The 27,920-nt window shown below is 33.9% G+C and overlaps 3 protein-coding genes across 3 annotated transcripts; 2 read left to right on the top strand and 1 right to left on the bottom strand.

Moving 5' to 3' along the window:
* LOC18609356 (non-functional NADPH-dependent codeinone reductase 2) lies at window positions 1–1,606 on the top strand. Its single transcript, XM_007044424.2, has 4 exons — window positions 1–468; window positions 590–833; window positions 914–1,093; window positions 1,175–1,606. The coding sequence occupies exons 1-4, from the start codon at window positions 131–133 to the stop codon at window positions 1,397–1,399; spliced, it is 987 nt and encodes a 328-aa protein (XP_007044486.2). The 5' UTR covers window positions 1–130; the 3' UTR covers window positions 1,400–1,606.
* LOC18609355 lies at window positions 1,707–6,862 on the bottom strand. Its single transcript, XM_007044422.2, has 7 exons — window positions 6,281–6,862; window positions 5,674–5,814; window positions 5,194–5,559; window positions 2,881–3,123; window positions 2,632–2,724; window positions 2,189–2,389; window positions 1,707–2,103 (listed from the first exon to the last, which is right to left on the bottom strand). The coding sequence occupies exons 1-7, from the start codon at window positions 6,605–6,607 to the stop codon at window positions 1,891–1,893; spliced, it is 1,584 nt and encodes a 527-aa protein (XP_007044484.2). The 5' UTR covers window positions 6,608–6,862; the 3' UTR covers window positions 1,707–1,890.
* On the top strand, window positions 17,142–20,452 carry LOC108660699. The gene is made up of 3 exons (XM_018114962.1): window positions 17,142–17,394; window positions 17,930–18,850; window positions 20,187–20,452. Exons 1-3 carry the CDS (start codon window positions 17,142–17,144, stop codon window positions 20,450–20,452), a joined length of 1,440 nt encoding a protein of 479 aa, XP_017970451.1.

Below are 27,920 nucleotides of genomic sequence, written 5' to 3'. Positions count from 1 at the left end.
CAATATGATAGTATTAGATGAATTCCATCCAAAGAAGATCTAAAAGCCCAGCTTGCCTAACGCCCGCCATGATCAAACATAGCCACCGGATTTACCAAAGCCTGTGTTTCGAGTTGTTGACGCTAAGAAGATGGACAGCTGTGTGGGGCCAAATTCTTTCACTATTCCCGAATATGCGCTGCCCTCCAGCGGCAAGAGAATGCCGCTTTTGGGCTTGGGAACGGCGGCCTCCCCACCTGTAGGATCAGAAGCTACAAAAATGGCAATTCTCCAAGCAATCAAACTTGGTTACAGACATTTTGATACGGCTGCTAAGTATGGGTCAGAGGAGCCGCTGGGTGCAGGAATCGCAGAAGCACTTTCCTTAGGATTGATTCAATCTCGAGATGAGCTCTTCATCACTACCAAGCTATGGTGCGGCGATGCTCATGGCGAACTTGTTGTCCCTGCCCTTAAGAGGAGCTTACAGTAAACATTGCTTACTTTTTATTTTTTCCGTCAGGATATAATTATAATCTTAGTACATGAAATGTTTTCAATTCAGTCCATGGGAACGTGATATATATCTCTAAAAATTATATTCCTGCAGAAATCTCAAGTTGGAGTACCTTGATCTCTTTCTTATTCATTGGCCCATGAGCGCAAAACCTGGGACATATGAATTTCCAATAAAGGAGGAAAACTTCCTCCCCATGGATTTCAATTCGGTATGGGCAGCCATGGAAGATTGCCAGAGGCTTGGTCTCACAAAGGCTATTGGCGTCAGCAATTTTTCCTGCAAAAAGCTGAGAGACATCGTCGCCATTGCAAAGATCCCTCCAGCTGTTAACCAGGTAACAGCTCTCTCGCTCTCTCTCGTCCACCGCAATTTGGTTTGGAGTAATGATAGTGAAGTAGTTACAATGTTTACAAGGTGGAGATGAACCCACTGTGGCAACAGAAGAAGCTAAGAGAGTTTTGCCAAGCAAATGGGATCTTTTTGACTGCTTACTCTCCGTTGGGAGCCAATGGAACCAGGTGGGGCAGCAATAGAGTACTGGAGTGTGAGGTGCTGAAAGAAATTGCAGAGGCAAAAGGGAAAACTGTTGCTCAGGTGCTTTTTCCCCCATAAAAGTAGTTCTTGTTTTTTCTCATCATGACACATTGAATGTTTGATTACTGACTCCGAAAACAGATATCTCTAAGATGGGCGTATGACCAAGGGGTCGGTGTGATTGTTAAGAGCTTCAATGGGGAGAGAATGAAGCAAAACCTCGAGATATTCGATTGGTCACTGAATGAGGACGAGCTGAACAAGATCAGTGAGATCCCCCAAAGCAGAGGTGTCCCTGGAGTGGATTACATCTCCAGATATGGACCGTTCAAGACAGTTGAGGAGATCTGGGATGGTGAAATGTAATTTGATCATCAACTCCTTTAATGGTTGCCACTTGCCATTAGGTAACGGAATTGCAGACCTAAGTCTAAACCAAATCCAGCTTTCTCCTAGCAAGATCTTCCATCCACTAATAAGTTCACTTTTGGGAAACAATGATGTCTGTGTTGGAATGATATATGATTAAATGACAATTCCGTGGATATTTCTTAACGTGCAGCAATTTAAGTATGATATTGGTCATTGTGATTAAATAAAATAAAAAAAAAGGCATTGCTGACTTCCACCTCGCTTGCAAATAATACCAGAAGCAGCAATCGTGCATCAGATGTCAGTAATCACGAATGAAAACTTTTATTGAACTAGATTATACTAAAATAGAATACAATATTTACAGACATTGATTATATAGGATATATATATAGTCCTTGTACAGTTGTGTAAATTTTCCATCAAGGCATCTTCGCATTTAATAAACGACGGAGCACTAGGCAACAAACAGAGAGATATCAAACCTAACATCTAGTGGGCCTATCATAAATTGGAGGTAAGGACGGGCAATTCTCATTCATATTGGCATATGGCTCTAAGGTGTTATAATGTGGCAATTCCATCCAATACTCACCAAGAATCTGACAGAATGGAAACCCGCCATCCTTGTAGTTGCACCAACTCGGCAGGCGTGTCTGGTTGTTCTCAAAAATCTTAAGCATGTAGGCATCACGAATCTATAACAAAAACTCATGTCACCACCCACAGGATCAAGTCAAACCAACATTGAAATGGAAAGACAAGCAAAGCATTGAAACTTACAGTGAATTCAGTTACTTGAATAGAGTTAGCAATAGGACCAAAGACCCCAGCCTCTTTATACATCTCAAGGATAAAGGCAACGCATGTTGTTGATTTCCCATCACTGTATACCCACTCATCTTGTTCTGGAATGGTGAGTAATTGATCAAAGGCTATGCCACGCCTTTCAGTCTCATCTAAAATGCCGTACAAATCCAAATCCTGAATAGGTAGAGTTCAAAGTAATAAATTCATCATATCACAGAAAGTTTCACCTCATCCAAAGAAATCCATGACAACAGATTATCTAAGTAACCTATATCTTCCAGTGTTCCTGCTTTAGTGAAAGTCCAAAATCATTTATTAGAGAGACAGAGAGGTAGAGGAGGAAGAGGGGGGGTTCACCTCTCATCATAAATTCATAATTATAGAATTATTGAAGAACAGAGAAATAAGCACAATACCTCAGTCCCTAACCGCTTATTTAGTGCTTCATTCCACATATTTGCAGCATATGCTGGCTGCACCCTAGTCCACATAGACATGACAGAAATGACCTGCAATCAAAATCGTCTAGTTAGGACTTGGGAAGCAAGCTTCATTAACAAGCTCAGTACATCAACGTGTTGCCAGGAAAACCATCTGCTATACCCAGAACACAACTTCAGCAGCGCATACTCAAGATGCACAGAGTGATCAGAGAATAAGCCTACCAAGTGAGCATCAAGAGGTGGTGGATAGTTGTCAGCTACAGTGTCTATCCAACTAAATATCATGTTGTGATAACCATATGGCTTGCCTGACATGCTCCGAGCATACTCCCATGCTGCAGTGGAGTTGAAATCTTCACGCACATCTGGATGTAAAGGAAGCAAGGCTATCTGCGGATTAGAACTGTCTTTCAGTGACAGCTCCCACCATTCGTCCCATGGAATAACCACTATAATTTCTTCACCCTGCACAATTCATGCAAGCCAATGGGATATCTTGTCTAGGTAAAAGTGTGAACTTCGAAAGTATTAAAAGTGTATGATGTAAATACCCTATTAATTTACGAATTTATTAAATTAAAAGATTATCACTTTTTTAATTATCAATTAAATTATTTCAATAGTTTTATTTATCTTATCCTAAATAATTTAAGTTCTATTGATTTTTTTTTTCTTTTAGATTGCAATCAAAACATAAATACTATCATGAGAATCAAAATTAGTACTAAATAACAATCGCAACACACATGATCGGATAACTCAATCCCATTCAAATTAATTTAAACAATCAATTTAACTCACCTAATTACTTCACTAATTTCACTTAAAATACTTCTTCATCCTTTCTTAATTAACTTCAACTATAGTAATATAAGGTTTATTGGACATTTTGAAGTACAGCAACAATTATTCTTCTTGCACGCAAAATTGATTAGAGGTGACAAAGTTATTTTCCTTAAATCGTTATTTCCCTTTTGTTCTCATATTTATACATTAAGCTCCAAAGATATCCTTTTATTTCCTTTCCAATTTCTTAAATTATAGGTAGGTTTATCACTACCACTTTTATAATAAAGAATATGCTCTTTTATAAAACCAACTTTCATGAACCAAATCATCCACATGAATGCTCATCCAATAATCTTAGTCCACTCCACCCTTAACAAATGCAAGAAAACTTAGAACTCACTCCGCCCCAAATTCTTTGTCCTCATTTGACTTTCACAAGAATTAAGAAAAACTTAGACTTTAGTATATTTTATATTAAAATCATGAAAATAATTTAATTTGTAATATAAAAAAATAAGACTATTAGGTGCTCAAAAAAGAAAGAGGATATAATTTTGAGATATTCAAAAAAGGAAAGATGGACAAACAAATGGATGGAGGAGTAATGCATATAAACAAATTATGTTATAAATCTCAAAAAAGAAAATTTCAATTTGTAGAATATACAATTACATTCAAACAATTAAAGTACCAAAGTGAATTCGAAAGAGAGATAGAAAGTAAAGATTGATTGGCTATGTATAACTTTATCAGCATAAAAATATTAATGACAAATCATCTTTGAATAAAATGTTGTAATTTCAAATTTTCAAATTAATATGGTACATTCTTTTCTATAAAAGTAACATTGTATAGTCTTACTTTGATTTCAAAATTAGATGTAAAGCTCATATTGACCGTCTAAACAAAAGTGCGACACCCATAAAGAATAGTCATAGAAGAAGAAAAAAATGAAGAATTTGACCTTATTTTAATAGAGCATGATATACATGCATTCATTAAATGGGTGATTTGGGGGTGACATTGGTTAGGTTGATTGTGTTTTAGGTCAATTCTCATGTTCATGGTTTTTTTTATTTAAAGCTTTTTTCAATTCGAGTCATGGTTGTTTCGTGTTAGGCTATCTTCAGTCATGGTAATTTCACATTGGAAATGTCTTGAATCAATTTTGGTTCATTTTGTTTCAAATTTGGTAGTTTTAAGTAAGTCAATTCAAGTTCAAATGAGTTTCGAGTTATTTTAAGTTTACAGTTGTCCTAATTTAGTCATTTTTCTTTTGGATCCAATAGAATGATTTTGTACCTTAATTACATAATATATTAATTTGAATTATAAGGTTTAAATTTATTTACCATTTTTTCTTTTTGAAAAGCAAAGCATTAAATTTGTATACTTAATAATGAACAAATACCTACCAATCCATACTAAATTTCCAAGACATACTCATTCTAATTGAAACACTACCCAGTTCCCTCCTACATACCCCTCACCCCAATGAAAGGAAGAGGAGGAGAGCGAGAATGATGGAACAGTTAAAGTCAACTTGATAAGGTGTGATCAACATCTGATAATAGTTTAAAGGGAGCTACGTCATACATCAAATAGATAAGGTGTCAAAACTAAAAGTTAATGAATCCTGGACAGCATTTTAACATCTTTGTGGGTACTTCCTTTCTCTTTTTTCTTTTTTTTTTTTAATGAGCAATATATATTTCATCTGCAATCTATGTGTTATTTATAGCATACCTTTTCATTTTCATGTCCTGATTCAGCCACCCATAGATTACCCATTTCATCCTTCAAGCAGACCGCAGTATGACCAGCAAACGCCCCAGTCACCCATTTTTCTAGTGTCTCAAATCCCCCCCACCTACCACGGATCTTTGACACTGCCAAAAAGTCACCAGAATGCACATCTTCTGGATTTATTGCTGCACGCCATGGCTTAGGACGTTTTTCAAACGAAGCACCCATGTGCGTTTTCAAAAAAGCAAGGTTGGCATTCTGACCCCAAGCAGTATTAGAAAACAGAGGTAATACATCTACTAAAGAAAGCAATGTGCCAAGCATTCCTGATGGCATTAGAAATACAGAGATTCCGTGCTGCTTTATCTGCTCAATAATGAACCAGAACGTCATTTCCATGCATTATACTTTTTTTTTTTTTTGCTCAGTTTATAAATAGTAGCATTGATATTCAAAGAGAAAAAATTAATCAGAACATACATATTCCAACTCTGCAGGTTCTTCCCAAGAATCAAATGTCAATGTGTGCTCTCGAGCTGAAAAGTAGAAATCCCAAGTAATCCTGTAAGGTGTTGCAAAAACATAAAGATCCATACAGGTCCAGCTGTGTGCTTCAGATGTCTGTAGAAGAAAAACATTTTGTAGTTCAAAATGAAAATCGGCACTCCAAACTTTAGCATAGTATGTAAAACAATCACAGTTTTACAAAATGTATTAAATAAATGTTTTTCATAAAATAATTCTTCAATTTGGAATCTGAAGTCTACCAAAAATAAAAATTTCAAGTTCATAAACTACTCAAAGTTACTCAAACTTATTATAATACCAATAACCACAGTCTACTGAACATAAACAAATAGCCTTAAATAAATTCCATGATAAGCATAGCAAAATTAGGAAGGAAAAAGCAAGTAATTTATTTAACACTCTAAAACAACTCAAGAAAAATGTAATTCAACTCAAACCCCATCAATAAACAGACAATTAATTACATAAAATAAGTAAATAACTTGTCAACAACTGTAATTACGGTAAAAACTTCAAGTATAACGACAGTCATAGTGATTAAATGGCCAAAGACACGAACCGTGAGATAAAGAACTCCACCGCCCAATCTCGAATCGTTGCGATCGGTTTTGGTGAACTCGAGACGAGCCTCGTTGCCGTAAAAGCAAGCTCCTTTCCACTCAACTGACCCATTGTTTGGGGTAACCGATCCAACGAAAGCGGGCAACAAGTCAACGGGGGTGTGAAGATTGTTCAACACCGGCCAAGATATCTGGCGCGGAAGCACCGGGAGGACATCTTTAACCCTAAAGGGAACTTTGAAAGCTTGACCAAAATCAACGCCAAACCCTAACCCTAAAACACAGAAGAATAACGATAGAAGACAACAATGGCAGAATCGAGACATGGGAAGGAAAGAAAGGGTGAATTGGGCTTGGATTGCGATTCGGGATAGGGAGAGAATTGAAAATTTGCCCTAAAATTTGGTAGCCATTAGGGTTTGGAGTTGGATATTGAGGGAGAAAGGTCCGCTTGGGTTGTTGGGGAAAATTTGGGTCAGCTTTTTAAAATTGACATTAGTTTTGCTGACGATGAGGAGGGGAAGGGGATCCTTTTCGTCTTGCCCGGGGATTTACAGCAACGTGGCGAGACGAGCTTTTAAAATTAGTGAGTGTACGCCCAAGACTTTTTCTTTTGTACCTGATTAACAACTTTTTGAATTACCGTTGAGCTGCAATTTACTGTTTTTACGATGAAAAGACAAATTTTGACATTATTTTAGTATAAAAAATATATTATTTCGATTACAATGAAAAAATATATAAAAATTTAAAACATATATACTTATCATTGAATTCGAATATTTAAAGTTTTTAAATTGTTATACACTCATTAGTAAAACCCATATTAATACTCTATTTACAATAAGATCATATACAAAATTCTATAATTATTTTATTTTGTTCGTTTTTAATTTTAAATATTCTACTTATTTTCTTTTCTTGAATATCATTAAATGAATACTCTTCGTAACTTTTTATTTTAGAACCAAAATTTTATATTAAGCTTTTAAGATTAAAAAAAATGAGATCCAAATTTGTTACGCTATTTAATAAAATAATTTGAATTTACCACTCATATGAACTATAATAAAATAAAATAATTATCCTTTTGACACTTAAAATCTTTTTTTGATAGTTTAACATGTTTGGAAAGTATTTTTGACTTATAAGTTCTTTTTCTCTTTCCTTCCTCACCTTGCTCTTTTCACCCATGATTGCCATCTGCCCAAAAATAAATTGGATACTTTTTTCCTATCTAGAATTTTGTCTTCTTCCCTTCTCTTGTGTCCCTTTCTTTTCTTTTTATCTTTTCTTTCACACTCAAACACTCTCTCTCTTTGAGAAAACCCAAAATCCCTTTTCTCAATCACACCAATTTTTTTCCCTTTGTTTTTCATTTTTTTCCTTAAATTGACTCTTACCGATTTTTTTATTTTTTTCAAATTTGGCTGGTGTTCTTTATCTTTAAATGTTGGAATACCACTAGAAAAGTGCACTTGGCGAGTGAACAAAAGGGTGACCTCGATTTACTTTTTCTTATTATTATTATTATTATTGTCTGTCCATGTAATTAGGGGATTGTGCTCATATGATTTTTGCAACTTAGCGATTGAGGTTGATCACACATGGGTAATTATGATTGACTTGCAATTACTCTTGATATAAGATTAACATGCAGAAGTGGCGTGCGAAATAAATTTTTCTTTCTCATCTTTTTTTCAATCTATTCATCGCCCTATGTTGTCTCCTTTTCTTGTTCTTCCTTCGTTTGTCTCTTTTTTCTTCTTTCTTTCTTTACTTCTTTTTCTCTCTTTTGGCTTCGGTCTTCCAGTTTATGCTTTCTCTTTGTTTTCTGTCTTGTGGCAAAGGTCAATCCACTGTGTAATTTTTTTGGTTTCTTGAGTTATTTTTTTTACCTCTCTTTTGAGTAAATTTTTTATGGCTATAAGATTTCATGGGTTATTAACATATACATTCTGCCTCAAGTGTTTCATAGGAGTATATGTCATCACTGCCTTTTTATTTATTTAGGAAACAACAAATCTTTAGACCAAGCTCCATTACCACTTTTCTGTTTGATAGTGTTTTATCATCTTTCAAGGTGTTTTGATCCTATTTTGGAGGCAAATAAAAGTAGATGGGTTTCTTTGATTGATGAGAAATTTATCCTTTGAATTATTTTTCTGTTAGAATGAGCCTAAAAGTCAATTACATAGATTATGGTGGGTATTTTTTGTTAATTAATGTATTATGACACTTATTATAATGTAATAAAAGATATTTCTTTATCCATAAGTTACCTTGTAATTGGTTACTTTAACTTATGAATATAAAACTTTTGGAACAAACGTGCCTCGCAAAGGAATTATAAGTGAGTTATAATTGTGAAATCCTTATGCATCAAAACACTGTTCCAAAATACTTCTTGGCCATTATATTATCAAGACAAGGCATTGAAGCTCAAAAGTTGGCACATGTTATGTTTCTTACTTGTGAAGTATGCAACTAATCTCATAGGTTAAAGTATAATGAAACTTGATACTAACACATGTGTACTTGTATAAGATGTAAGTTCATTAAACATGACCTGCCACGAGAAGTCCATTTGGTAACTCAATCTAATGTATATGGAACATTTCTCATGTGTTAGTCATGTAAATACTCCATAAACTTAATACACCAAGTTGTCTTATGTGTGGAGTGCTATACTTTGACTTCATCTTTCCGGGTCCTAACCAAGGATGCCTAAAACAGATGAATGTTCGGTATAACATGAAGCAAAAGAAGACAAATGAGTGGTAAAGAGAAAAATTATCACCCCAAGTGATTTAAAAGACATATCTTACTTGTTCTTTGTTCAAACTAGCCATATAAAGTCCTTAATCAAAGTGACTTGGAGATTAGGAGAGGAGTTTCCTAAGTCTCAAATAAAACTAGTGGTGAAATCTAAAATAACTTACATAAAAGGATATGAAAGTAGACATTGTACCATACTCTCATTCTTTTTGGGATATATGTGATAAAGGAATGCATTACACTAATAGACTATATACTACAAGGTTATCAAAGAATCTTTTAACTTTCCTAATAATTGGATGGTCATGATATATTGCTAGATACTGCTCATAGTCTAAAGTATTCAAATAGTGATCTTAAGGTCACTTAGATTATAATTGAATGTTATTGCCAACATATTAAAAACTTAATGGGTCACATGCAATAAATTGCAATAAGGATTAAATTGGGAGTGTGATGATTTAAGTTGGGCTTAAACCATACACTAAGTTTTAACCTCTAAGGACTTAATTAAAATTAGTTTAATTAAGCATGGGGTTAATATTATAAAAAGTTATAATATTGAGGCCTTTAACAAAAACCAAGGTTAGTTTTAACCTTTATATATAACTCACTTTTCAACCATTCTTCACACAAGTGTTGAACAGACACTAAAACCTAATTCACTTTAGTCGCCCTTTGAGAGGAAAATTTTGGAGAAGCACTCTTCTACTTAGATTCAACCAAGAGTGAAAAGGACAATTGGTTGTCCACATTGCTAGCACATTAACGTGGTTGAAAAACTCCTTCCTTAAGAAAGATCCGTTGTAACCGTGTGTGCAACTATTAGAGGCTAAGCAATTGAGTGGCTCGAGTTCTCCTCCTTTCTTATGGTGTGCCATGGGTTCAAAGAAAGAAAAAGGGTTGCCATTATGATCACCACATCACTTAGCTAGGTAATCTTATTTTCCAAAATAATTTTTTTTATTGTGCTAAAACACCAAGGAGATCCATGGGATAAGGCATAAGATATTGCTATTTTGTTTCATTTTATATCAATACATTTATTTCGCTTCATGTGTGTGATTCAATTACACTCTCATGCCGTTTTCTTTCATTTTCCTCATATGAGTTTTTTCTCCATGACCATTTGAAGATATGTAACCTGAATACTCCTTTCAGGCTAGTTCATTAAAACATCAAGAACTTTTCCCTTACACATTGCTAGGTTAAGTCAAATCTAATCAAGTTCGAGGGTGAATGGTTGAAGTCATACATTACTATTTGCTATTGTATCGAAACCTTAGTGTAGAAGATCTTGTGGTCAGATTCCTGCTTTCAAATTTTCATTTTCATAAAAATTTTGGTTTCAGTTTTCTTTATTTTTACTTTGTTATTTTAAATGTATAATTACTTCTCCCTTCAATAATAATAATTAATAAACAATCTAATTAGGAATAAAATAAAAGAGGCATTGCTTCTGTTAAGATTTATTTGATCACCACCACCAACATAGCTTTTTCAGTCTTTATGGTGTTTATCCTATCTACCACTATGTTATTAGTTCAAGAGATAAGTAATATGGATGGTGGATGGTGTACTAGATCAAGGACTACCATGTGTTAGTTTTTTTTTTTTGGATTTGAGGGAAGTGGGAATCGAACTTTACTCTTTAAACAGGGAGATCATGCATCAACCAATGAGCTAAATGCTCATGTGCTATCATGCTTAGGTTTCCTTGACAAAAATGATTACAAGGTACATGTAATTTTTTTGAACTTTTTCCGGAATTGGCTACTTTTGCTCTTTGGGTCTTTTCCTTTCAAAATAAATTAACATGATGTATGAATTTGTACCACTTTGCTTTCTAGTAGATATTGTTGACTGTTATCTTACTATCAAAGATTTTCTTGCTAACAAGTCTACAAGCGAAGTTCAGGTATGCTTGCAACTTTATGAGAAAGAGTTGTTGACAAAGAATTCATATCTCCACATATACGGGTTTATTACTTGCTCAGCTAGTACACTACATTGTTATATGAAATTTTAAATGTCTTATGTAAATTCAAACTAAGTAATGGCATTTATTCTGCTATTTGATATAGGTTGCAAGGGGTTGTTTCAATGCTAAGCAACTAGCCATCGTTGCAATAAGTTTTTGTTGTTTCATATGCTTTTAAATAATATATGGATTGGTTGGTAAGTCATAAGAATTGTCTAATTTTAATTCAAGTACACGTACTTGATATGAAGGAAGGCTCACTACTAAAAATAGATGAATGTGGTGTCTTTTTTTAGGCTTATATTTCTCACTTAAATGGCTTACAAGTGCTTTGTGAATGGCAAGATATTATTGCTTGTGCAAAAGATGAAAGTATTGGTTACGTATTGCTGAACAAAAAACTTCTTGAAATCTGTAGGAACTTTTCAAGTTTTCATCAATTTCCACTGTGTTCTTGCTTTTAATAGTACTTATTGTTTTTTTTCACTGGTAAAAGCTAAGCAAATGCCTATAATCACTAGCAAGTTACATTCATTAATCTAAACACCCATATCTAGAGTGAAATCTTGGTTCAATTGTTAACATCATTAGGCATTCTATGCAAAATGTTATTGCATTTGAAGCTGTTGCTCAACAACTTGAGTGGGGCGTGTGCTAAATGTAAGAGTCTAGCATGATCATCCTCATTGTTAATATATAACTAACATGTTTCCTAGTTGCTTCATAATCAAATGGCTTAATTTGCAAAAGACCACTTGGAACCATTTTTTTTTTGTTTTGATTAATTGACTCACACCACATTTGGTGTAATCATGCTAAATTTGCATTGGCTCTGTTGGAAATTGCTAAATTTGGAACCTTGGCTCCCCCGACCCAAGTTTTACAACATTTCCTATGCTAACTCAATGTTGTGTAATTTTTTTATAAGATCCTCTGTGCTCACGCTTCTCCATTTCAGTGGAATTAGATGAAATGATATGGGAAAAAAGTGGTTTTCTTAATGCAGGATCTTACTTAAGTAGTAGCTTTTTTACATATTTGGTGGCTTAAGGTTTGAAGGATGATTAGAGGTCAAAAGTTCTACTGAGAATATATTAAGTTTAGATCTTAGGATTTTATGATAATGAAAACAAAAGAGTAATAAATTGTTAAATGCTATATCAGATCTTTGCTCAAGGAACATAAGCAAAAAAAAAAAAAAGAATAAGACAAGTGTAGAAAGCAAATAGTCACACCCTTTGTGCAAGTTAAAAAAAGAAAAGAAACTCTTAATAATTCTCTCTGCTACTCTCTATGTAGGTTGTTAAGATTTCTACAGTAGTTTTGGAAATCTCTAAACCCTGTATTGAATAGGGCACTTAAGGGAACCATGCACCTCTTGAACTCATGCCTCATTGATGCATGGACAGTACCTTTTTCTTGTTTTTCAAACAATTTTTTACATTTAGTAACAATTTTATACATTTTGTAACAAATGTTATTTGTAGATATGTCGAATATTAGTTGATAGGATTATTTTTTTTTTTTCGAACAACATCTTGCACAATGATGAACAGAGCACAATTATTGTACATATTATGATAGGTTTTTTACATTTATTGACAAATTGTACATATGTCAAATATTAATTAATAAGATTATGTCAATAATAATGTTTACAATTCTTTATCAACGATTCATAATTTTTAACATCTAAATAATTTATAAACTTTTGCAAACCCGCTATGGAGCGCTAGTACTCCTCTAGTTTTTAAATGAATACAATATTATCAAATTACTTTTCAATTTAATTAAAAATGTAAAAAAATTTAGTAATATTTCAATAAATATTCCTTTCTTTTCTGACAAAATATTTTTATGATTACTTTTTTGAATCAATTGTGAGCAAAATTAAAAATTACAATGATAAAACTGTATCCATTTAAAGATAAATAATAAATTTGGAACAATTGTTTTTTCTTTTCTCAAAATCATTGGTACTTAATGTATAATGAACGATTTAATAAACCAATTTGTCCTAATATAAGTTTTGGTTCTCTAGGATGAAAAATTACTCAATTTGTCTGATCAGCTTTGGGAACGTGCATAGCGCTAACCGAGACTCCAAAATGGTTGGTCCATGGAATGTGACACATCATATTCCAAGATAACTCCAGCACGAGATAATTTAAGCACAATTGGCCCCACCAAATACCATCATTACTGTTGCCAACAGATCAACAATTCACATTCTTTATCATGCCACCCAAAAGCCGGTTGGAAGAAGTCCAAAACAAAATAAATTATATGTATAACTCAAACCCAAATGTTTGTTTGCAAATATTAAATGAAAATGTTTTAAATATGATTCAATTAACAAAAAGTTGTTACGATTATATATGCTCATTTTAAAAGCTATTTAATTTGTTCTTAGTAATTGTTTTATCAAGTCAAGACATTGATAAAAGTCAAGATACTAGCACATATTTTATTTCTTACTTATGAAATAAGCAATTGGTTTCACATATTGAAATATAAAGATACTTGAAAGTCATAATATCTTAACAAAAATCTCTAAATTTTTCAAGAAAATTTTTAAAAAAACTTTTATTCTTTTATTACGTTCAATCAAGCCATTATACTTTTATTTTGAACCAAATAAGTTTTTATATTTTTTATGTTGAGTCAAATAAGCTTTTAGAACCAGTAATAGATTTATTCAAAATATCACTTGTCATTTTATGCCACATAACGTTGAAGTGACGTGTTGACATGTCATAATGAATAATAACATATTTATTTTAAAATTAAAATACTCCTACTTTTTAGATTTTAACCTTAATTGACTCTTATTCCATTAGTATTGGAAATGGATACTCTGTCCCAAAATCTCAAATGCCTTTAAAGAATTTTATTAAATGACTAAAATGCCCATCACATAAATAACCCTTAATTGCATCATTTGGAAGCAAATTCATGAATCAATGACCATTATAAACTCCCTTTGTGCCTTTTCATCCTCTCCAACCACCAATCATTTAAGGTTAGTGTGTTTTAAGCTTCCAAATTTGTTCACTGATTATTTATCCGTCAAATAATTCTATTCTATATAATTATTTTAGTCCAATTTTGTTATTAAATGTTAGCTAAGTCTTCAATTTTCAATTATAATTTACTTATTTTTAGTTGTTTTCATAATTAGCTTATTTTTAAGTGAGTTATTTAAATTTTATGTTATTTCTTTTAATTTGATTGTTATTTATTAGTTTTTATATTTTTCATAAGAGTTAAAGGAATTAAGCTTAATTTTGAAAAGTAAGGTGTTGAAGAACCCCGAAGTCTATTTGCATATGTTTCAATATTTTGACCATAACTCGCACTACAGAACTCTAAATGATGCGATTCTTAGACCATTGGAAAGTTAAGAGCTAGAGCTACAACTTTTATGAAGATCACTTTACCCGATTTTGCCTCAAAGATAGAGAAAATTGCGTCAAAAAATGACTAAACGTACTGTGCCAGAAATAAAAATTTTTAAAGACTAACAATTGATTTTTTGGGCCTCTCGTCACACTTTTAAGCCCAATTAAATCATAGGTCAACTTAGAAAACTATAGGTTAAGTTTATTAGTATAAATAAGATATTTTTAAAAAGGTTAGGGTAGACAACTTTGGGAGACTCAAGAAGCTAGAAGTTGAAGTTAAAACTTGAAGAGCAAAGCGGCAAATATTTGTTTTGTTTTCTTCCTTGGCTTTTATTTTTCTTATTACTCTCAATGGTTGCAATTATTATAATGTTATTTGTCTTTGCAATCATGAGTAGTTAATTTTTTTTTTTCTAGGATTGCAATTGAATTCAAATGTAATCTAAATTTTTAATTTCTTTCTTACTTATTTTCAATGGGATTTGAATTGTTTATTCCAATTTGTTCTTAATGCTTTTAATTGTTTGACCACTAATTAAATTGATTTAGGAACCTAAACAAACTTGAAAAAGGGAGTTTAGTGTATACTAAAATTGGGATAGCATATGATCATATTAATTGATTTGCGTATAGGATAGGGATATACCTATAGGCCATATATTGCCAGATTAGAGCTTAAACTTAATGAATCTGTTTTAATTTCAATTCACATAGGGGTATAGTATTTTGGTTAAAATAGATATTTTTATAAGATGAGTCGGGAGACCCTTATAAATAATTTAAGACTCTAGGTTAGCAATTAAACCCATTGAAATAAGTTAAGGAAAAAAAGTAAGATTTAGATGAAGTGTGAGGGATATTGTAATCTTAGGCTTGTTTGATTTGATACTAACTCAAGTTATTATTATTTTGATTTTTTGTAATTTAAATTTTGGTTAAGTATTTTTAGTTAGTTGATTTAGTTATTTGATATTGATTGTTTGGATAAGATTAAATTGTTCTAATTTTAGTACTTAATAAAATTTTAGATCAATTCTCTATGGGATCGATACTTTTTTTACTTATATACTATCTATTCGATACGTATACTTGTGTAGAATTTTAACTGACAAGTTTTTGGCGCCATTGCCGAGGAATTGTTTTTAGAATTTATACTAATACTAATACCAAGCAATTTAGTCTTACTTTAAATTTTATTTTTCTTGTTTTAATATTAGATTTTGTTTGCTTGCAGATATCTTTGGTCATTATATGCAAAGAAGAAACAACTTGAATCTTGTTCCTTTTGATCCTGAGATAGAAAGAACTTTCACAAGACGTCGAAGGGAGAATTTGCAAGTTGTAGCTTTAAATCAAACAATGGTTGAGGATAATAATAACAATGGCAATAATGCCATTAATCTAGTTCCCGAAGCAAATAGAGCACTGCGGGATTATGCTGTTCCTTTTTTGCAAGGTTTGCACCAAAGCATTAAGAGACCTTCCATCAATGCAAATAACTTCAAAATTAAACTAGCTTACATTCAGCTGATTCAGTATTCAGTCCAGTTTGGTGGGTTACCCAGTGATGATCCTAATTCTCATTTGGTAAATTTTCTGGAGATTTGTGATGCTTTTAAATACAATGGAGTAACTGATTATACTATTAGATTGAGACTATTTTCATTTTCTCTAAAGGATAAAGCAAAAAGCTGGCTTAATTCACTACCCAATGGGTCTATCACTACATGGGAAGACTTGGCACAAAAGTTTCTAACAAAATTTTTTCTGTTTACCAAGACTACAAAGCTGAGGAACGATATCACCTCATTCACACAATTTGATGGTGAGTTCTTGTATGAAGCTTGGGAAAGGTTTAAAGAACTACTAAGAAAATGTCCACATCATGGGATTCCTGATTGGTTGCAAGTTCAGACATTCTACAATGGGTTGGTTAGAGCAATAAAAAGCACAATTGATGTTGTTGCTGGTGGGGCATTAATGAGTAAGAATGTTTCAGATGCTTATAATTTGTTGGAAGAAATGGCCTCAAATAATTATCAGTGGCCTCCATAAGGGTCCGGTTCGAGAAAAGCTGTTGAAACTTATGAAATTGATGCACTTAGCACCTTAACTTCTCAAGTGGTTGCACTGTCCTAAAAGTTTAACACATTGGGAGTTCATGCAGCTCAAAATTCATGTGTAGTTTGTAAAATGTGCAAAAATGGCCATTCAAATTTTCAATGTCCATACAATTCTAAATCAGTCCAATTTGTGGGGAACTTCAATAAACAGCAAAATAACCCAAATTCTAATACTTATATTCCTAGTTAGAGAAACCACCGTAACTTTTCAGGGAATAACAATGCAGGGCCTTCCAATCCAAAACCCATCATGCCTCCTGGTTTTCAACAACAAGCTAGACCACAAATTCCTGAAAATAAGTCCTAATTGAAAGAACTTCTCTTGCAATATATATATATAACTGATGCTATAATTCAAAGTCAAAGAGCCTTCTTGAGAAATCTTGAGACCCAAGTGAGACAGCTTGCAAACTCCATTAACAATAGACCTCAAGGTTCCTTACCCAGTGACACACAAATCAATCCTAAAGGTGAGGAACAATGCCAAGCAATCACTTTAAGGAGTGGAAAAGAGATTGAAGGGGTGAATGAAAAAGCAGTTGAATTTGAGAATGAACATATTGATAAGGAAAGAATGTGTGAGCAAAAGAGTGAAGTTGAACATAAAGAAGATGACAAGGCTGAAAATCAAAGAACTTCTCAAGTCATCTATCCTCCACCACCTTTTCCCCAAAGGCTTCAAAGGCAAAAGCTTGAAAAGCAATTTCAGAAGTTCATTAATGTCTTCAAGAAATTACACATAAATATTCCTTTTGCTGAAACTTTGGAACAAATGCCTAACTATGCCAAGTTTTTGAAAGACATCCTCTCCAAAAAGAGAAAGCCAGGTGAGTTTGAAACTGTCTCCCTCATAAAAGAATGTAGTGCAATTCTCCAAAATAAACTGTTACCAAAACTCAAAAATCCAAGTAGTTTCATAATCCCTTGCACTATTGGTAATTTATTTTTTGCAAAATCTTTAAGTGATTTAGATGCAAGTCTCAATATAATGCCCTGGTCAATTTTTTAGATACTTGGTTTGGGGGAATGCAAATCCATTTCTGTTACTTTGCAACTGGCTAATCGTTTTTATGTGTACCTAAGGGGAATTATTGAAGATGTTCTTGTCAAGGTAGATAAATTTATTTTTTCAGTTGATTTTATAATTCTTGACATGGAAGAAGATAGGTAAATTTCAATCATCCTTGGGAGGCCATCCTTAGCAACTGCTAGAGCTTTGATTGATGTTGAAAAAGGTGACTTTGAGAGTTCAAGACCAACAAGTAACATTTAATATTTTCAAAGCTTTAAAATTGCCTGTGACATCTGAAGACTGCTTTTCTGTGGGTGTGGTAAATAACTTTACACAATATGTTTTCTCAGAAGAAAATCCCAATGATCCTCTTGAAGCATGTTTTGTTGCTAATTCTGACAGGGATGATGATGAATTTATTGAATATTCAAATTTATTAAATGTTCACTCCAGACTTAGAACTAATAATCAATATGAGTCTTTATATGTTTCAGCTTCTTTGATGCTAGCTTCTAAGCCCTCCATTGAGGAACCACCTACTTTGGAACTCAAACCTCTACCTGCACACTTGAGGTATGCTTTTCTTGAAAAATCTTCTACTCTTCTAGTTATTATTTCTACCTCTCTTACTAACATGCAAGAGAAGAAGTTATTGAGGACACTTAGAGAATTCAAGAAAGCAATAAGGTGGACCATAGCTGATATTAAGGGAATTAGCCCTTCTGTTTGCATGCACAAAATTCTCCTTGAGGAAAATCACAAAGCCATAATTGAACAGCAAAGAAGATTGAATCCCATCACGAAAGAAGTAGTCAAGAAAGAAATCATCAAAAGGTTAGATGCTGGAATAATTTATCCTATCTCTGATAGCTCATGGATAAGTCTAGTTCAATGTGTTCCTAAGAAAGGAGGAATGACTATGGTTGCCAATGACAATAATGAGCTCATTCCAACAAGAACTGTGACTGGATGGAGAGTGTGCATGGACTACGGCAAGCTCAACAAAGCTATAAAGAAAGATCACTTCCCTCTTCCATTCATTAATCAAATGTTGGATGGCTTTGCTGGTAAGGAATATTATTACTTTCTAGATGGTTATTCTAGTTATAACCAAATTGCTATTACTCCTGAAGATCAAGAAAAGACTACATTTACATGTCCTTATGACACTTTTTCTTTTAGAAGAATGTCATTTGGATTATGTAATGCACCTACCAACTTTCAGATGTATGATGGCCATATACACAAACATGGTGGAGAAATATTTGGAGGTATTTATAGATGATTTTTCTGTCTTCGAAAAAAATTTTGATGATTGTCTCTTAAATCTTGCTAGGGTACTCAAGAGACGTGAAGAAACAAATTTGGTCTCAACTAAGAGAAATGTCACTTCATGGTGCGAGAAGGTATTGTTCTTGGGCACTATATCTCTAGTAACGGCATTGAGGTAAATAAAGCAAAATTTGAAGCAATTGAGAAATTACCACCTCCAACAAATGTCAAAGGTATTAAAAGTTTTCTTGGTTATGCTGGTTTTTATAGAAAATTTATTAAAGACTTTTCAAAATTTCTAACCCAATTTGCAATTTATTAGAAAAAGATGTGCCATTTAAGTACTTAGGGCGAATTTGAGCCTAAAAATATCCTTTGTCATACCTAAACCCTAACCTTACATTACAAGCTTGATAAAGACCTATTGATCCTTAAATAAGTGTTAATCTACATTAGTGGAGAAAGAGATGAAAAGCAAACTTATGGGTTTCTAGCACTAATCTATGCTTTGATTTAGCATAAACTAATCCGAATACTAATCCGAATTGCATGATATTCTTTGTAAGAGAGCATTCACACACACACGGGAAGTCCATTCGAAAAATAAATTTTCACTTGAATTGATGCATGACTTTAAGGATTAGCTATATGTTACTTTTAGCTTAAATTTGAGTTAATTTCTGAAGAAAAATTTAGAAACCATGATTTGGTACTTCTATCTCCCGTGCAAGGATTTTTATTTCAGTTTTCTTTTTGTGATTTTCTTTTGCTCGACGACTAGACAAAATCTTAAGTTTGTAGGTGTGATAATTCTATTTTATAGAATTATTTTAGTCTAATTTTGTTATTAAATATTTGCTAAGTCTTCAATTTTTAATTATAATTTACTTATTTTTAGTTGCTTTTATAATTAGTTTATTTTTAAGTGAATTATTTTAATTTTATGTTATTTCTTTTAATTTGATTGTTATTTATTAGTTTTTATATTTTTCGTAAGAGCTAAAGGAATTAGGCTTAATTTTGAAAAGTAAAGTGTTGAAAGACTCGAAAGTCTATTTGCATATGCTTCAGTGTTTTGGCCATAACTCACGCTACAGAACTCCAAATGATGTGATTCTTGGACCATTGGAAAGTTAAGAGACAAAACTACAACTTTCATGAAGATCACTTCAACATGCTATTAAGGTTATGGTTTTGATTAAAATTTGGAGATTTCACCCTTAATGCAAAATGGGTTGTATTTAGGTTAAGGTTCAATTTTCGGTTATAACCTAAAACCCTATATCATAGGCTTGAAACTTTAGCCAAGATCTGTGTAGCACTATCCAAATACAGATATAATAGAGGAGGAAAGGTCTGAAGAGAAGGATGAGAATGATTCAAATGATGACGAGAGAGATGACTCGGTTTCATTATCTGCATTTATGAAGCTAAAACCTCCATCCTTCACTAGTTTCACAGTGGGAGAAGACCCACGTAGAATTTTGGACACCATGGAAAGGATCTGTCACGCTTTAGGAGTTTCGAGCACGAGGTCAGTAATATTGGCTAGTTTTCGTCTAAAGGATGTAGCACAAAAATGGATTACGTCATATATGTAAGGTAGATTCAGTAATGCCGATCCGCTTGGGTGGAAGAAATTTGATAAAGCTTTTATGGACAGATTTATGCCTCGGAGTGTGCAAGCAACTTAGGCTAAGGAGTTGGAGGCTTTGAGACAGACGCCCGGGATGACGATGTTTGAGTATGATGTGCAGTTTACGCAATTATCTAAGTAAGCCCTATACTTAATATCTTCAAAAGAAATGAAAGTGAATCAGTTTGTGGTTGGGTGGTTTGAGTATTTGTTTAAAACGGTTGCTCCGCAGAGATTCGATTCGTATTCTGATGCTGTGGATTGTGCCTGACTAATAGAAGGACGTAGTATGGAGGCTAGGGCACTTCATAAGAGCCCTAGACGAACTAAGGTGAAAGGACATACTAGTCAAAGGCACACTGGTCGAGAAACGACCTTTAGGAGGTCAAGTAGGTCTGGTCGAAAAGAGAATATGCAGAGTAGAGGGCAAATGTCAACTAGGTCTCAAGGGTCGAGGAGAAATCCCCAATTTAGTAGTCCACCTCATCGTGGGAATTTTTTTAGAGCAAGTAATCGTAGAGGAACTGATAATGAAATGATTAGCCTTAACAGTTGATAGATTAGCTAGAGGAGTCCTTATTGTGCACGTTGTGGTACTACGCATGTAGGACCATGTGCTTAGTCATATGATGTGTGCTTTAACTGTGGTTAACCAAGGCCTATGCGAAGAGATTACCCATATGAAGGGAGATTGCAAGGAATTAGTCAGGGTATGTAATACCAGCATCAGTGATAGCATCTGCTGTTTCACCTCCTGCTACGAGAAGTAGACCCAACAAAAGTAAAGGATTAGCTTCCACCACCCGATCTCAACCTACTGAGTTAGTGCCACAGGGTACTTCTGGAGGAGGACAAGCGAGAGTATTTGCCCTGGGTCCGCAAGATATGCCTGCTTCTAATGATGTGGCGACAGGTACTCTTTTAATTTGTGATTCTGAAGCATTAGTTTTATTTGATCCTAGGGCTACCATTATTTTGTTTCCCCTAATTTCGTGTCAAAGTTGAATAGACCTTGCGAAATCATGGTAGACCCGTTGGTAGTGGCCACACCTTTAGAAGAAATTTATACAACGGAGTTTGTATATAAGTTTTACGTAGTTAAAATTAACCATCATGAGACATCAGTGGATTTGGTGTTGTTGGTGACATTGGGCTATAATGCAATATTTGGAATGAATTGGTTGTATGATTGTTATGCCAATGTTGATTGTCACTATAAGTATGTAGAATTTAAGTTTCCCGGATAAGTCCCCTTCATTATTTATGGATATAGAAGTCCGTGCAACAAAGGAATATTGGCAGGAGTCGCTAGGGTGGAAACGGGATAGAATTACTTGGCATGTGTAGTGGCCAAGGAAGATGTGCTAATGGACGAAGAAGTCCCAAATATTAAAATGGTGCCAATAGTTAACGAATTTGAAAATGTGTTCCAGGATAAATTGCCAAGGTTACCCCCAGAAAGAGAAGTTGAGTTTTGCATTAATTTGATTCCTGGCACGAAATCAATATATGAAGTTCCCTATCGAATGGCACCAGCAAAAATGCGAGTACTGCGAGAGCAATTACAAGAGTTAAGGAAAAAGGGATTTATTCGCCCAAGTACTTCACCTTGGGGAGCTCCAGTACTATTTGTAAAGAAAAAAGATGAAAGTTTGAGGTTATATGTAGATTATCGAAAGTTGAATAGAGTGACTATTAAGAATAAATACCCACTTCCTAGGATCGATGATTTATTCGATCAACTACAAAGAGCGCAATGTTTCTCGAAAATTGATCTACGCTCGAGGTACCATCAATTAAGAGTCCGATAAGAGGATATACCAAAGATCGCATTCCGTTCGAGGTATGGACATTATGAATTTTTGGTGATGTCTTTTAGTTTAACTAATGCTCCCGCCACTTTCATGGATTTATTGAATAGAGTATTCCAACCCTATTTGGATAGATTTGTGGTGATATTTATTGATGATATCCTGGTGTATTCTCGAAGTCTCGAAAAGCATGCACAGCACCTAAGAATGGTGTTACAAAGACTTCTAGAACATGAATTGTATGTGAAGTTCTCCAAGTGCGCTTTTTGGTTGGAGAGTGTTAGCTTTCTCGAGCATGTAATATCAAAAGAAAAAATTAGCGTGGATCCGCAAAAGGTCTCATCGATCCAAACTTGGTTAAGCCCAAGTATGGTTACTGAGGTTCGGAGTTTTCTTGGACTGGTCGAATATTATCGTCGATTTGTGCAAGATTTCTCGAAAATCGCGACACCATTGACCAAGTTGACTTGAAAAGGAGCTAAGTTTGAATGGACTAACGAGTGTGAAGACAGCTTCTTAAGACTGAAAGAATGCCTGATTTTTGCACCTGTCTTAAGTTTACCAAATGGTACAGGAGCTTATGTTGTGTATTGCGATGCATCGAGGGTTGGATTAGGATGTGTGTTGATGCAAAATGGTAAGGTGATCGCGTATGCCTTAAGGCAACTCAAGAGGCATGAGCAAAATTATCTTACTCATGACTTGGAAATGGCGACGATAATGTTTGCATTGAAGATTTTGCATCATTATCTGTACGGAGAAAGCTTTGAAATATATACTGATCACAAAAGTTTGAAATATATATTTCAACAGCGTGATCTCAATTTGAGGCAACGTCGATGGATGGAATTGCTTAAAGATTACGATTGTACCATCCAATATCACTCTGGTAAGGTAAACGTGGTGGCTGATGCTTTAAGTTGGACGTCTATGGGCAATTTGGCACATTTGTCTACTGAACGAAGAAGTATAGTACGTGGATGGCAGAGCCTAGGCAGTATGGGGGTCAAAATTGTTATTGATGGGCCTAGTGCCCTTATTGCCCATTTTCGAGTACAACCAATGATCTTGGACCGAATTCGTAATGCTTAAGAACAAGATGAATTTGTGATGAAAATTTTGGGATCCAGATAGCGAGATCAGGAATTTGTGTATGGAAACGAGGGATTGTTGAAGTATGGATCCAAAACGTATGTGCCAAGTCGAGATAACTTGAGAGAAAAAATTTTGGAAGAGGCTTACTTTATCGCCTATACCGTACATCCAAGAGCCACTAAAATGTATCATGATTTAAAAATAGTTTACTAGTGGCCAGGGATGAAGAAGAATGTAGCTAAATATGTAGCCAAGTGCTTAACTTGTCAACAAGTTAAAGTTGAACATGGGAAACCCCTAGGTTGGTACAACCCTTGCCAATTCCCGAATGGAAATGGGAACACGTGGCTCTGAATTTTGTGACAGGATTACCCCATGTCAGTGGAGGATATGATTCGATATGGGTAATAGTGGATCGATTGATCAAATCGGCTCATTTCATTCCGATAAAAACTAGCTATGGGTCATTTAAGTATGTCAAGATTTATATTGATTGTATTGTACGATTGCATGGAGTTCCTATGACCATAGTGTCTGATCGAGGACCACAGTTTACAAATAAGTTTTAGAGAAGTTTACATGGAGCTTTAGGCACACGTTTAGACTTAAATACTACATATCATCCTCAAACGGATGGTCAGTCGGAGCGTGTGATACAAACGCTTGAAGACATGCTAAGGTCAATCGTGTTGGATTTGGGAACCACGTGGAATCAACAAATACCTTTAGCGGAATTCGCATATAATAATAACTACCAAGCTAGTATCGGAATGGCTCATTTTGAAGCATTGTATGGACGGAAGTGCAGATCGCCCATTGGATGGTTTGAAGTGGGAGAAAGGAAATTGTTAGGTCCCGATTTGGTGCAACAAGCAACTAAGGTGGTGAGTTTAGTAAGGGAACGTCTAAAGATAGCTTAGAGTAGACAAAAGTCTTATGCAGATAATAGGCGTCATCCATTAGAGTTTCAAGTGGGAGATTTTGTGCTCCTGAAGGTATCTCCACTAAAACGAAGTAAAAGATTCAAAAAGAAAGGAAAGTTGAGTCCGAGATATATTGGACCTTTCAAGATTTTTGGAACGAATTGGGTCAATAGCATATCGGCTAGCCTTACCGATGGAACTAGCTCGAGTGAATCCTACATTTCATGTGTCTATGTTAAAAAAGTACATTAGGGACCCGACACATGTTATACATTATGATTTGGTTCCATTGGATGAAAAATTAACTTTCGAGGAACAACCATTGGCAATATTAGACCGTCAAGTGAAGCAACTGCGCTATAAGGAAATTGCCTCAATAAAGGTCTTGTGGTAAAATCGGTCAGTGGAGGAAGCAACCTGAGAACTCGAAGAAAAGACGAGGAAATAGTACCCCCACCTTTTTCAAGAATAAGGTATGCCTTACCAACCCACTTTATTTAAATTCGAAAACAAATTTGTTTTAAATGAGGGAGACTGTAACACCTCGTACCCTCGTTTAGTAGACAATAAGACCCTATCGATAAGATGAAAGGTCGCTTGATGTAAATTTAAATGCCATAAAGCAATAACGGATGAAAAAAATATTTTAAAATAAAATATTATTTTATAAATAAAATAATATTAAAATATTAATATTTTATCAATTACGAAAATTGATCCGAAAGAAGGGTAATATGACTAATTTAAGTGAGGAAAAAGAAGTAAGAAAAAATTTTGAAAGAAAAACGATATTAATGGGACTCGCACGTTGTTATTAAATTAAGACAGTGCGAGTAAATAAATATTTAAATATTATGATGATATCGCGTTGAAGTGCAACTTCGATATTTTGATTGTATATGTGTAAAGAAATAAAGATAGAAGGAAAATTGAATTTAAAACGTGTTGGAAGGATTAAATTGTAAAAGATGAAAATTTAGAGGGTATTACAGTAAATAAAAGAAAATTTGAGGATTTATATGTAAATTTTAATATTTAGAGATAAATGAAAAATTATTAATCAAAGAAGAAAAAGTCAAAAGATATTAAGCATGAGCAAGCCGCCCATGAGAAAATTATGGGGAGAAAATAAGAAAAAAATGATGAGAAAAAAAAACAAGTTAAGAAATAAAATAATAAAAATATATATATGATAAAATAAAATATGAGTGGGCAGCCGTCCATGTGAGAAATGAGGAAGTTAAGAATCTATTTTAAGCTTGTCTTGGGATGTAGGGGCCGACCATGAAGAAGAAATAAAAAATGATAAAAAGAAATCTTCGAGAAAGAACAAAGAAATGAAAGGAAAAATGGTGAAAAGGTGAAAAACAGTGTGTGACTGGGTGGCTTGTGAAAGGGGCTTTTTGCCATGTGATTCTATCTTTTAAAACAAGTGTAAAACAAAGTCAAGGAGGCCATGAACCTTGGACAATCCGCCCATGATGAGAAACAAAGGAAAAAAAATAAATAAAAAATATGGGAAATCCGCCCATGTAAGCTCACAATAGCGAAACACTACTTTGCTATTATTTCGTACGTGTATATAACTACTCCTATTTGCCAATCACATCTTACTTCGTCCAGCACACCACCGCGGCAAACTTTTCTAGCAACAAATTAAACGCAATATACTTAATCACACACATGTATGGGCAGCAGCTTAATTTAATAATTTCTTAACCAAATTGCATATTTTTCATTCAAAATATTCACAAACATCTAACATATAATTCATATATTTCAACCAACTAAAACTTGCACACCAACATTCTCACAATACTAAACTAACCATAGACCTCCAAATATAGTATTATTTTACTAATTTTTTTTCTTTCATTTCAATTTTACCGTGCACCCATTTCTTTCCCCTTCACAAGATTTCTTCCTCACCATGGTTGCAGCCTCCATCCTTCCTCCTTCACTCTAAACGTCGACAACACTATCCTTCCTTGGCTCTCTCATAAACCGGTGGCTTAATCTCTCCTAAGTTCTCTCACAAACCGACGGCACAGCCCCTCATTTTCTCTTTTTTTTTCTCTTTTCTCTTTTCTGCTAGCTTTGGCGAATTCTTCAATGGCCGACCTTTACAAATGGCTTGCCTTCCTTATTTATTTGTGAGCTTACATAGGCTAGTTCCCCATGTTTTTTAGTTTTTTTATTTATTTTTTTTCTTTCTCCTTTGTTTCTCATCATGAACGAACTGCCCAAGGTTATTGCCTCCTTGACTTTGTTTTACACTTGTTTTAAGGGATGAAATCACATGGCAAAAAGCCACTTTCACAAGCCACCCGCCACACACTTTTCTTTACCTTTTTCACCATTTTTCCTTTCATTTTTTTATTCTTTCTCAAAAATTCATTCTTATCCTTTTTTATTTCTTCTTCATGGTCGGCTCCTACATTTCAAGAGAAGCTTAAAATAGATTATTGATTCCTTCATTTCTAACATGGTCGGCTGCCTACTTATCCTTTATTTTATCATATATAATTTTTTTATTATTTTATTTCTTAACTTGTCTTCTTCTCTCATCTTTATCTTCTTCTTTTCTCCCCACAATTTTCTCATAAGCGACTTGTCCATGCTTAATATCTTTTGACTTTTTCTTTGACCAATAATTTCTCATTTATCTCCAAATATTAAAATTTACATATAAATTCTCAAACTTTTCTTTATTTACCGTAGTACCCTCCAAACTTTCATCTTTTACAATTTGGTCCTCCTAACACGTTTTAAATTCAATTTTCCTTCTATCTTTATTCCTTTACACATATACAATCAAAATATTAAAGTTACACTTCAACGCGGTATCACCATAATATTTATATATTTACTTACCTACGCTAACTTAATTTAATAACAACACGCGAGCTCCACTAATATCGTTTTTCCTTCAAAATTCTTTCTTACTTCCTCTCTCCCACTTAAATTAGTCATATTACCCTTCTTCTGGATCAATTTTCACAATTGATAAAGTATTACTATTTTAATATTATTTTATTCATAAAATAATATTTTATTCAAAATATTCTTTTTGTCCATTCCCGCTCTATGGCACTTAAATTTACATCAAGCGACCCTTCGTCTTATCGATAGGATCTTATTTTCTACAAAACGAGAGTACAGGGTGTTACACTTTAGTTTTGTATGCAAGCCTAATTATAATTATAATGCGAACGCATGAACTAAAAAAAAAAGATATGTGAGAAATAAAGTGTATTATTCCCCATGGCTGAATAGATTTATACCAACTATAATTATATTTTTCCCTTATGGTGGTAATTTTTTACCTTAAAATAAAACCTAAAGGGGTTATTTATAGTGATTGTTAACACATTAAACTTAGTAAAAATATGGCAAACCACAAATATAGAAATTACCTAAACCTAGATCTACGTGTAGTGTAAGTAAAGTAAATAACAAGGAACATAAATAAAGAAAGTGTCCTAATTTCCATAGAACACTAACTTAGCCACCATTTTTCCTAATAACTAATAGATCACCCTCATATGGGCAGTCTTCTTATATAGGGGCCTCAAGTACGCAACTTTCATCCACGCGACCCCTT

The sequence above is a fragment of the Theobroma cacao genome, chromosome 2 (genome assembly GCF_000208745.1).
Source record: "Theobroma cacao cultivar B97-61/B2 chromosome 2, Criollo_cocoa_genome_V2, whole genome shotgun sequence".
NCBI classification, from domain to species: domain Eukaryota; kingdom Viridiplantae; phylum Streptophyta; class Magnoliopsida; order Malvales; family Malvaceae; genus Theobroma; species Theobroma cacao.
Note: the sequence above shows the minus strand (reverse complement) of the source record. Positions and strands in the feature narration are given on the sequence as shown.